The 12,972-nt window shown below is 37.4% G+C and overlaps 1 protein-coding gene across 1 annotated transcript in view; it reads left to right on the forward strand.

Annotated features, from left to right (window-relative positions):
* Nucleotides 1–12,972, forward strand: part of ANLN (anillin, actin binding protein) — a 38,088-nt gene that overhangs the window by 23,061 nt on the left and 2,055 nt on the right. The window contains exons 15-23 of the mRNA XM_063452151.1: nucleotides 1,796–1,922; nucleotides 3,246–3,294; nucleotides 3,741–3,797; nucleotides 7,077–7,112; nucleotides 8,527–8,548; nucleotides 10,064–10,176; nucleotides 10,603–10,689; nucleotides 12,473–12,580; nucleotides 12,761–12,933. Coding sequence (XP_063308221.1) covers nucleotides 1,796–1,922; nucleotides 3,246–3,294; nucleotides 3,741–3,797; nucleotides 7,077–7,112; nucleotides 8,527–8,548; nucleotides 10,064–10,176; nucleotides 10,603–10,689; nucleotides 12,473–12,580; nucleotides 12,761–12,933 — 772 coding nt within the window. The remainder of the gene's footprint in view (nucleotides 1–1,795; nucleotides 1,923–3,245; nucleotides 3,295–3,740; nucleotides 3,798–7,076; nucleotides 7,113–8,526; nucleotides 8,549–10,063; nucleotides 10,177–10,602; nucleotides 10,690–12,472; nucleotides 12,581–12,760; nucleotides 12,934–12,972) is intronic.

Genomic DNA, 12,972 nt, shown 5'->3' on the forward strand with positions numbered 1-12,972 from the left:
TTGACACTAAAATTCAAAGTCTTAATGCAGAAAGCATTGTAATTATAGTCTAACTGGGATGCTGATTTTAAAGTTGGAAAAAATATAATGAAGTTTTTTTTTTTTTTTATAAATGTTCTCTTCTTGTATATCTTGTCACAACAGTTGCAAGTAATGTTATCTTAACTTCTTACTTATGCAAATCAAATGAAGATTGTATGCTTTTAGCGCACTTTGCACTTGTGGAAAGTCACCCTGGCTTGCGTAATTGTGTTTTTTACTGTGTTTTGGGACTGGTGCGGAGAACCTCTTTACATCACAGCAAGGTGTCTGTGAATGGACAAAACCTCCCTGAGCTTACGATTGGCTTCATCCCCCTCCCATCTCAAACATGTTTGATCTCACTTATACTATTGCAGAGGGAACCAATGCCATTTACATATCCGTGGTCCTACTCGATCCATTATCTAAATGCAAGATAGAACCCTGAGAGACGTAGCAATCATTTCAGCCTTTTACCTATTCTTTCCCTGAAGCAGTTTGTACTAATTTTCCAAGAATTCTATGGTAGTCCGCAGTTGAACATTTGAGGTCTAGACCAGAGGATAAGCAACACTCGCACTCCAGGTGTTGTGGACTGCCTCTCTCCTGATACTTTGCCAGCAATGTGCTAAGAGCATTCTGGGAGATGTAGTCCACAACATCTGAAGTGTTGAAAATTGCCTACACCTGCTGTAGTTTTAGTAAAATTAGTGCCTATTGTAAAATTGACATTGAGGGGGAAAAGGTACTGTTATCTGGCTTGTTTGATAGTCCGTGCCTTGGTACATGCAGCATTCTTACAGCGGATGGGGGAAGGGGAGTTAAATATTAACTTGTTCTTTCTTTCTCTCCTCGTGTGTTATACCCTAGTGATGTCTAATATTTTCTCAGGGTGGATCACACCCTATTCATACATGTAACACACTCCCCAACCAGCGCACGTTTCCAGAAATACACTTTTGTGTGTGTGTGTGTGTAGGATTGCTAGATCAAGATGTTCTTGGATATATAATATTTAGTAGTAGCAGTATTTTTATTTAGCGCCAGAATATTCTGCAGCATTCTACAATTATACCAAGGGGCGAGGAAGTAAACCTAAATTAATCAGACAAAATATGGAATAACACCAATAAACTAAAGAGGGAGGTACTGCAGAATACAATGAAAAATTAAGAGTATAAAAGTAAGCAAAATAAAACCTATTCATGTGTTGATCCTCCTGAAATGCTGCCTCTGCATATGGCTTCAGCTGCAGTTCTTGTCAGCAGAATGTCCCGGGTGAAAATCTTGAATTATGTTTGAGGCCCAGGCTGTAACAGTGCTACAATGCAGTATGTGAAGAACGCTACCTTACTAAATGTAGACTTCATGTTGATAAAGGAGAAATTCTGCAGCATATTAATTCTTCATACCTGTAAGGTCACACTTTTCATGTACCTTTACCAGCATGATGAAGTAATATATCTCCAGGTTAAAATAGTTAATCTGGCAACCATCTGTGTATGTATCACATGGAAAACATGTTAAAAAGCATAGCTATTTAGAATAGCACTAACATGCCAGACTGGTTACTGAGAAGTTATGCATTTCATACTCTCAAAATTGTCACCAAAACAAAGATTTCATGTTGTTTCCCTAAACCATGTTCTACTGATGGCTGATATTAGAAGATGAGACTGGCTGCTATTGGTCTATTTTTTGAGTAACTACTTAATTAACTGCTAATACTGTTTGGAAAATAAAGGAAATATGTCACTATCTTCTATATCTACAGATTCTGCCAATTACTACTTTTTCATAATGATCCGGGCTGGAGCGGAAAACATGGTCGCAACACCTTTAGCGAGCATGCCAAGTTCCATGAAAGGAGACGCTCTCTCATTCCCAACATCATTTACCCTGTAAGTATATAGGTATTTAATTTAAAATTGCTTTTAATGTCAAAACTTTCTGTTCGATGCTGAATTCAGTTTTAGGAAATAGAGGTACATTTTGTTCTTTGGCATAGAGCGATACAAACTCATGCTTATGTCTTCTATCTCCTCTATAACTACTTTAATGTGGGCTCTGGTTATTTTAATAATTTACCTTTCCTTTTTGTCGTGTGCCTTGTGTTTATGTATACTAAGGCTGCTGTAGTACCTGTAACCGCTCTGCTGGATTGGCCATTTTCCACACAGGTTTCTTAAATGCTAATTTAGATCCAATAGAAACACCTTTATATTTCTATCACTCACGGTTAGTTTGCTTTAGATGGTTTATGGGTTCTCTGAAGTGTTCATTGGTACACAAAGAGCCATATTAGTCTTTAAAATAAATCCTGTTACTAGACCATTAGCCTCCAGTCCACCCTTCTCTGTTCAAGTTAACAATGTTAGAGACCTAAACCATAAGCGATTGCAACACATTGGCAATAAACCAAACCATGTGATAGCCACTGGTTCATTCACTAGTCATGATCATAGAGCGAAGCATTGTTTACTAGACGTATGTAGCTATCTCTATACTGCTTTCATTATACATTCTTATTGGTATGTGAACTCTGCATATGTGAGGTTGTTGGGGAGAGTTGGAGTAATAGATCAGTTATTCCCTATAACTTAATTTTCTTAGTTTATAACCAAGTTCTTTTGATTTTTTTTTTTTTTTTTATTGGTATATTTTTAATTAGATGTGTACATTTTTGACCGCCTGGTATGGTGTGTGTACATTTGTTTTGTGGGTGATGATGTATTAGGCAGCGATTGGCTATTGTCCACCAATCCAGTGCTTTTCAAAGAGATACCCTGAATAAAGTTCTTCTCTATAAGAATAATTAGTCACATTTTGGCATAGTCCTGCTGTTTGTAATGAGTCCAAATTTGTAGTCCTTTAAAATCAAAAGATGTACATTTTCTGATGGCCACCAGAAGCATGTTTGCATTTTAGAAACACAGCGCAAAACGTTACTGAGAAATAAAGCATCCGTGCACTAAAAATCATTACATAAAAAAAAGGGGGGGGGGGGGGGGATTTTTGGTGCTTAGTGTCCCTTGTGATGTTCCTATGAATGAACTGACTACAGCTGTAAAATGTGTCTAAAACACTTCTCATGTGCTTATTCAATGACATGCCAGGAGCATAAATATCCATGGTGGTTTATTCTGCTCAGTTTTGTTTTGTTTTTTGTTTGTTTTTTTAAATGTGTATCCTTAAATATTATTTTTTTCTCTCCTCTCTTCCAGTGATGATGTTTCCAATGACTTTGAAATTGAAATTGAAGTTTACAGTTTAGTAAGTAACCTCACTCTCCCTCTTTAAATATATTCAGATTATTTAAAAAAAAACTTCACAATTAAGAAAAAAATTAACTAACATGGAACACACTTATTAGTATAATATATTCCAGCACTCATCCCATTCGTGTGTGATGTGGAACCTCTATACTTTCCTTCCACCTGGTAATGCAATTAATCTATTATTCGGTTCATCATCCTTCATTAGAATGTGCATTACCCCATTTATATATTTTCTCCTGGCTTAGTGTGGCACAAGAACAGGACATGAAACACAGAGGCTGAAAGACTGCTTAAGAAGCTGTGTGTTTAAATATAGTGAGGCAATCTACCAGGACAGATCTGCTTAATTCACTTTGCTTAAAATGTTGGATGAGGTCCTTTTTTTATCAGACCGCACCATGCGTTAAAAGAGGCATCGTTTCATGTTAATTTTTATTGCAGGTACAAAGAAAGGAAGCCATTGCAACTGATAAGAAGAAAAAGTCAATGAAATCAAAGGTTAGTGTCCAACGCTTACATTTTTGTTACCGTTTTTGGGGTTTCTTGAAATTTAAAGGTTTTATTTATATTATGACTTTACTTTGGTGTTCCTTAACCACTCGGTTTGAATAAATCACATTTGTCAGACTGCAGACTAACTGAAATAAGTTGTTTAAGACTGGGTTATGGTTTTCTCCAGTGCAGTGGAGTTCAATGAAGGTATTTATTGCAGAACATATTTCAGTGAATATTCTAATTAAAAAAAAACGCCAAAACATTACAGAGCTATTCATTATTTTTTTTTTTTATTTCATCCAATGTGTAGGCTAAGGTCAGGTGCATAATTTGATAATCTTTAAAGATTAAAAAAAAAAAAAAAATCTAATTTCCTGCTTCAGAACAGTAGAACATACAGCAGCACTGTTCTTGGGGAAAGGCAATGATTAACAGAACTTTGCCAAAGGGGAACTGCAGTCCCACTGAAAAATTACTAAAACTGACCAGAACAGGCAAGCACAAAATTACTTTGGGTGCATAAGTACCCAACAAACCTTTTTAGTTAATGAGTGAATAAGGATCGCCAAATGTCTTCAGCAAAGCCCCCCACTAAAGGTACGGCTAAGGTGGAAATTGCGTTTTGCTTAATGGGTGGCTGTGACCTGCTTCAGTTGACTCACTCACCCAGTCAATGGCACCCTTCACTAATGGGGTTACAGTGGGAAACCTTAACCCAAACAGCACTGTGGGCTGCAGGCTGGCGGGGACCCTTTTTTTAGTTTCAAACAAGTCGAAAGAAATGATTTAATACTGAACTTGGAGATGGACTCAGAAGAATCCAGCCACCATAACTATGAGTTGAAGTGTTTATAGTTTTTTTTTTGTTTAAACTGACCGGAGCTTGCATGGTTACTCTAAGCACCATAACCCGTACACCACTGGAGACAATTTGACACAAGCCTGTGAATGGCGCTTTTTATGGTTAAATTAAATTGTCGTTTCTTGGGGGTTGTGGTGGTGGAGGTTTTTATGACGAGACTATTAACATCCATTAATATTCTGCTGTGTAATGTGCACATTACTATATTTGTGAATACCGTACTTTAAATGTTAATTTTGTCCAGCTTGTCTGCAGAGCACCAGATTTTTCCACATACCGTCTGGTACAGAAAGTCTTAAGCTACTTGGTATGGCTTTTCATGTGAACTTGGCTTGCTGTGGTGATTTGTGTGTCAGTACTCTATACTGGGCTGATATACCATAGAATACATCTAACAGACTAGCATAAATAAAAATGCCCTTATGCATGCACGTACATAGACATGTGTGTATGTTGGTAGATTTACAGATGAGTTTTTTTTTTTGGGGGGGGGGGAGTAATGTTTAGTTTTCTTGACTTAGTCAATGGGAGTACTTCATAAAACAACTCTGTTAGAATTTCACTGATATTCCAACACAGTCAAAAGATATACTAAGACAAAGTAGAAACTACTTTGTCTTAGTATATCCCCTATGCTTGACAACACTTGACTGCATTGGTTCTGCCTTTTGTCTAGTTTTTTGTCAGTCGTAACTAGTGACAGCTGTAGGGGAAATGGCATTGTCTTTTGAGGGTCTCTCAGGGTTTAGTGTTCTACTCTCACACACAAGAATACAACACTAAGGACCAATCTGATAAAGATGGCGGAGGCCGTGCTGGATTGGTTCAGGTAAGTAAAGTTCACTTTCTCCTGCACCCCGTGGCCACCAAACATCAAGCGTAGCAGTCCCTATATGGAGTTTCTGAAATATAGGAAAAGAGCACATTTAGGAATATGATCCGTATTTTAGAGTGTAATTGCCCATTTTCAAAATGGCTGCTTCTGATTTGATCTTTTTCTTCAGATTTGTTAGGTTATTTTTTAGTCTTTACTATTTTCTCAACCTTTACGACAAATAAACCACTTCTAAACAAATCAAATGCTTAAATTATTTTCCTCCGTGACTGGCATAGTTCCATTTAAACAAAATAACACGGTGATCTGCTTCCTATGTCGTGAGTTATTCAGTAATAGAAATGCAATCTCGCAATTTTATTTGTTTGGTATTAGACTCCACAATACAGAAACAGTGAGAGAAAATGACGGACAGAACTGTTCATCATACATCTCTGTCTGCTGAATGCTGAGAAAAACACTTCTGGATTTTTTTTTTACTTAAAAAAAAAATCAGAAAACAAAATCATAAGTTACCATTAACCACGTAGAGGCTTTTTACCATTACCATTCACATAAGACATAAGTGTACTATTACCAAAAAAAATGCATTCTCAAATATGTCTATCAAGTTTTTTTTATGAAAACTGCTTACCAGTCAAAGATAACCTGCCTATTTTATAGTGGTATAAACGTTTATGGTAAAGTAAAGGCACACTAAGGCAACCGGAAAATAAAATGAAAGCAGAGGCACATTAAAGGGTTGCTCCACCAACCACCTCAGTGATTTGAAGTGGTCATTACGGTGGGAATCTCTATGTGCAGTGTTTCTGCTTGAAACGCTGCACATACTGAAATCTATACGTTGTTGTGCCAGGAGCTAGTTGCACACGTGACTTTGGCAGCCCATAACTCCGTTCCAGAAACCAAACGTCTATTCAGTGCATATTGTTTTTACATCTGTCATTGGCACACACATCCTGCAAGGGGGAACCTATTGATAATGCCCAAGGCATTTTAAGTATAAAATAATGGGTTAGTTACCCTTTAACGTGTTGGCACTAATCTGGAAATAAATGGGAACAAATAGGAAAACGCAAGTAAAATCCAAGTGGGAAAAAAAGTGAACCCAACAATCCTCGTATGCATGAAAAAAAATATAAATTCAGGTGTACTCTCCCTGTGGAAACAAACTGTTGATAGCCATAAAGTTATTACTTAATCTAAGGAATAGTGGTAGAGTATTTTATTTCCTTGTTCTGTTGTCTGTCACTGGCATGTTTAAGGGCATCATCCATCTAATGCCAATTACTGAATTGTCTGTATTATTGATAACCTGTATGGAGTACTGCTTGCAAGTTTATTCACAATTTCTGCAAACTGTATTCACCGTAAGATATTACTGGCTATTTTCAACTGAAAACTGGGTGCACGGGATTGTGGTGGCTTTATGTTACATGGAGATTAGATTTCCTTGATGATGCAACAAAGTGACATTTTTGCAATTCAATACATGATACCATTTGCACATTAAAGGTGTTTGCATGAATAACCTTAATTAAACATGAAGTAGCTAATTGTGTTTTGTTTTTTGTGTGTGTTTTAGGCAATCACTCCAAAGAGATTACTCACATCTATTACAGTAAGTAGGCGACACCTATCGTAACTGCCCTTGGCATTGTGCCCTCTTTGTGAGGCTTGTTTCGCTAATCTGTCATATTGTGTGCCCAAGCTTGTTTTCATCACAAAAGTCCATGTAATCTTTTAACCCCTTAAGGACAAACTGCTGGAATAAAAGGGAATCATGACATGTCACACATGCCATGTGTCCTTAAGGGGTTAAAGCCCTTACCTGAGTGGGTATTAATAATAAGAATAATTATAAAGTGCCAACAATTTTGCAGTGCTGTACAATATACACAAACCAACACAAAAGTTAAAAAGGCTCTGCCTGCGAGCTGAGATCTAGCCATTGATGCTCGTTACAGTGTACTTGGTTAGCCTGTGAGCTTACAAACAGTGATCTGCTTCCATGTATTGTAGTGGATTCATTGGATACCAGCAACATTCAGAACGGTCATCACTATCCATTGAGATAAGTGTAATTATTGGTGTAGATGAAATCATCTTAACACTTTTTTTGTGTGTACAAGCATTCAGAACTCCTGTTGGCGAATCACGGTATAATGGCTTGTTACTTACAAAAGCATCCCAGCCTTTCCTGCATGATGATTCTTTTTAGTATTTTTTCACTTTTTTTTTTTTTTTTTTTTTAAACCCATTCTTGTATTCATTCTCAGAATGCGAAACGTGCATTGTACAACTAGGCGCATACAACGGTTAACGTAATACATGGTATCACATCAAAATTGTTGGAACTGGGTCTTAAGGCGGAGAAAATACTATAAACACGTGTAGGGTCATTGCATCTAGATGCATATTGATGTCCCATTGTCCATGGTACTAAGAGTACAAAATATATATTTGAAGTGGAAATTAGGGTGATATCCTTTTTGGAGCATATTACGAGACAACTGAGTAAGAACAGATCCCTAGTATTGTTAGTATTCTCAAGCCACTTGACAATAGACACAGTAAATACGTGCATCGGCTAGGTGCAATACTCTATCCCTGGTTCTGAGGGTTTTTCAAGATTTTAGAAGAAAGAGAAATAGAGGAAGACCGAGACGGAAGAGTGTCTGCCTTGGAAAAAGAGAGGAAAAGATAGAGGAGGAGAAGAGAGAAGATTTTAGTAGGGGGAGGGGGGGGGGGGGGGGGGGGAAGGAAGGAGGGAAGGAGGGGCAATCTCCTACGTCTCTAGGGTCATGTTCAATATGTATCTGTGTATGTTTACAATATGGATGTTTTCCATGGCTCCTAAACTTTTGAGAATGTCTTCATGGACCCCTGTACCTGAGCTGTCAGCTTATTTATCACCATTTTTTTTTTATTAAATACAAATCTGTAACAGACATACAATTACCTTTTGTTATACATCATGTTCTATAGTGCCTATTGTTCCCAACTGATCATTTTTGCATTTTTTTCATTTTCAGAAGAGCAACATTCAAACACCAGGTAATTAAAAAAAAAAAAAAAATTATTTGTTTTTAACTTGTGCTAAAGTAATCCCATTCCATCTATTAACAAAAGGTGTCTTGTGGTAAATGTAAGCTACAGGGCTATCTTTAAATATTGACTTATCCTCAAGGGTACCTATTGGGAAAGTGCCTCTAAAGATGAACCTATTGTATCTTAAACCTTAAAGGCTAGGTGTATGACAATTATTTTGTTTCCTGGCCTGACATTAAGGGATTTGACCAGCAAGATTTTCCATCTGCCTTGCTCGGATACAAGTTTAACAAGAACCAGATTATGTGCAGAGCTTCATACTAAAACTGCATACAAACTCCTTGCTCTATGACCACTGCAAATCTGTTTTCATGGTACTTGTGTTTTGGTAACAGTAGCTTGTTGTATCTAATGAATTCAGTGCAATATTTTACTCCAATTTTGTGATTAGAAAGATCTGTTGGCTAAATTAAGCCTAAATGTACGGTATATGCTTCCAAAACACTTGTTAAAGATGAATAATTTCTGTTTAGCATTACAAAAAAAAGTACAGATATGTTTCAGGACTGAAGAGCAACATAGTATGGCATTATTTTATGCTGATTTATGGACACTCTGGCCTGATTGGATATAATGATGAAAAGGGTTTTTAACCCTTTCAACTCTGGGAATATTGGTGGCACGGAGGCAGAAGGACACTTTTAGCATTGGGAATAGAGGTGTAATATGTGCAACATTTTCATGCAGAATCTCTACACATACAGACTCTTAAATGACCACTTCTAAAAGCAAATGTGGTCTTGAAGGGACACTTCAGACCCCTAAAGCACTTCAACTTGCAGTCTCTAACATTGTTACACCCACTGGCTGTCAGACAACTGGTCTTGCTACTTCCCGGTAGTTTAGCTCAGTCGAGCTAACACAAGAGGCACCAATTGCCCAGAGCACCTGCCTTGCAAAAAACATTTCTCACTGTGCTGCAAGTCTGATTGCACAGCCACGTAAAGTCTGGGCTGGATTAGAAGGAGAGGACTTGCTACGGCTGCAAATGAGATCTGCAGCTTTGGCAAGCTGTGCAGGGCAATGTCCCTTTAAGTATGGCATGCAGTAATACCACTATATATTCAGCATTTACATAATTGTGCACTTTGCTAATTAGAATTATACATTTCTAGTATATTTAATCAAACACAGAATATTGCACATCTGTTTCTATGCAGAACTGTGATTTAATACAGGGTCACAATGGTGACATTAACAATATCATTTTATTTGAATAATCATTCTAGCTTTTCAGTGTTTTTGTTTGATCCATCTCCTGCTACTCAAAAATAATAAAAAATTTTAACATTACACTTTTATAAAGTTATTTTTTTTTTTTTTTTTATTGTATTGACAACAAACTTGCATTACTTTATAAACTTGACTTTTCTGTAGGTGGCGTAGTTTAAGTTAGTAGAAGTATCAGATATTATGTTTTACCTTTTATTTAAATGTTGTACACTTTTTCTGTTTCCACAGTCTTAGCCAGCCCAGGAGGACCGAATGCTGTCCGCACCAGTAATTTTGTGCTTGTTGGATCTCACAAGCTATCCCTTTCATCTATTGGGAGCAACAAATTCCTTCTAGACAAGGTAGTGCATTTATGATCCCACATGTATCCATTACTTTTGAATACACTTGCTTTCTATTATATCACACTACATTTGTTATACACTGGCTGTGAGTTTATTTGCTTTTGTTCAGCGTTCTTTCACACAGACAATCCTATAGATAGGTTTTTGAATTGAAAATTTGGATCGCCATAACCAACGTTATGAGAGTTAGTGTTTTTTGTGAAGGATGTACAGTGTATTTTCCCTGTTCCTTCCCGTGTCACTGATCCTATTCCTTCACATGACCTTTCATTGTACATTTTGTCTAATTCACCTTCCTCCTTCCTCCCTGTTGTAGTACTCCATCAAAAGGTGGAACTGCAGTAAATAAAGTGTTGTACATTTTTGTTTTTAACATATATATATATATATATATATATATATATTTTTTTTTTTTATCTTCAGGTGCCATTTCTGTCCCCGTTAGAAGGGCATGTCTGCCTGAAACTGAAATGTCAATTAAATTCATTTGTTGAAGAGAAGGGATTTCTGGTAAGTTACCCCTGGCTATTGCAGATGGGAAGGGGGGAACTCATAATAACATGGGGGGGACATGTTGTTTCGTCTGTCAGGCAAGACTTTTCAAAGTTCTCTGATTTTGTTGGCTTACGTGCCCCCCACCCCCTCCCCCCCGAGTCATTTCAATGCATGGGAAGGCCTTTATTGTCTTGAAATGGCAGTTGACACAGAGCCCTTGAAGGTTGAATATCGTTTGGGGCTTTTTGTTTTGTTGTGATTAGGGAAGAAAGGTGTTAAGAAGTGTAATAGATTTATTGGGCTTATCCATTTTTATTAGGCTATGGGGTATTGATAGAGTTAATTTAAGCGGGGGAAATTATTGTTAGGGGGACCCCTAGCTACAGCTGGGGAATGGTCAACACTGCAACTTTATTGTTTCTTAGGCACATTTATCTCACCACCCCACTCTTTCATTTAAGCCCCACCCAGTTGACAGGTGCTTACTCCAGCCAATGGCTGCAAAATGCAAGTGAATGATTTTCATTCTGTCCTGATTTTGTTTAAACTTGGTGCTTTGTAAATATTCTAGGTCTTGTACTTTGTATAAAGTTCAAACGTGAAAGCCACTGACTTTAAACCAGACGATACATGCCTCTGAGTGGTGCAGATTCCGCCAGAGGGGCAAATCCCCACCAAAATGAAAATTGCCAATCCAGTCAGAATTCACACATTTTCTCCACATTTTGTCCATCTGACACAAATTCAGTACTTGGTAAATAGATCCTTAACTACTGATTACAAAAAACAATAAAAACTCTCCTTTCCCTCCCTCCTCCCGGGTTTATGTAAGCGCTTAATTATTGTATTCTGTGTAAAACATTCACACTGCCAGCACTGAACATGTGAGGAGTACGATGTATTTCAGTTTAGGGTAAATGCCGTCTGTGCTTTCTATAAACTAAAACAAATGCTGGTGCATCATTCTGTGGTGGATGCGTCTCAGTCGGCATTAGTACAACTAATGTTCCTTGTTATTTAATTAGTCCCTACAGGAGTCTGTCAAACTGGCACACTGATTTTCTTGGCAATTCACTGTTTCTTTAGTTTTACTCTTGTAGAAAATATCTCCCTTCCTCTTCCTGCCGTTTCCAGAATTCTGATCACTAAAACTTTCAGTTTAAATACAACCATGTATTCACCATCTATAGCAAAATAAGAAAAATCAAGTAACACTGGAAATCTATTATATAGCCAACTCCTGATGTACCAGAAAATGTAAATTATCTGTTAGACTTGTGTTGGTTTCGTTAAAATGAATTCCTTGGAGTACAATTAACCTAATGTGAGAATGTGCTGCTCCTTAAAGAGGGATTAATAGTCGTATATTTAAACCTCTCTCTTTAGGTTTTCTAGTCTGTCAGTTTGGAGGTGTTAAGAAGGGTAACAATTTGGTGCTGCAGTGTCCTGCTGCCCTGTCCCAAATAGAGAGCTTTAGATGTAGGGAATTCTTTCCTCCAGGACTTTGGCAGACGTTCAGGAAAAGGACAGAGACCCTACTCTTGTAGCTGCTTTGCACCAGAACATCTGCTAAATTAGGTAGTTGTTTTGATGCTTGGAGGGTTCCATTAACTCACACTTTGATGTAGGTTATAATCACCTGTACAAAGAACATCCGGTCTGTCCTAGCTGATCGCTTGGATACTGGCCGTCTCGTGGATCCGGAGTTATATACTGGTTCATACATATTTCAAATTCTCATATGCTTTTGCCATCACTTTCAATGGGATGGGGCTAATTATAGATTTATTTCTTGTAGACTATGTTTGAAGACGTAAGTGGCTTTGGAGCTTGGCACAGACGTTGGTGCGTCCTGTCTGGATATTGCATTTCCTATTGGACGTATCCAGATGATGAGAAACGAAAGGTTAGTTTTCTTTCTTTTTCTCTTTGCGTTTTTTTTTTATTGCCTTTTTAATAATGTGCAACTATTAATGGGGGAGCTATCAAATTGTTGCTGTCAGCTTGATCCCATTTGTTTTTTCATACTTATATATTTTTATCGATAAAATCCATTTTTTTTTTTTTGTGCTCTTTCTTTATGCAGAATCCAATTGGCAGAATAAACCTTGCGAATTGCACCAGCAAGAAAATTGAGCCTGCAAATCGAGAATTTTGTGCCCGTCCCAATACGTTTGAGCTTATAACAGTCAGGCCACAGAAAGAGGGTGACACAGAAACACTAGTCAGTCAATGCAGAGACACACTCTGCGTTACCAAGTAAGTAACTAGCAATGCAAATTATCTATCCGATCTCTA

Source organism: Pelobates fuscus, chromosome 4 (genome assembly GCF_036172605.1).
Source record: "Pelobates fuscus isolate aPelFus1 chromosome 4, aPelFus1.pri, whole genome shotgun sequence".
NCBI lineage: Eukaryota > Metazoa > Chordata > Amphibia > Anura > Pelobatidae > Pelobates > Pelobates fuscus.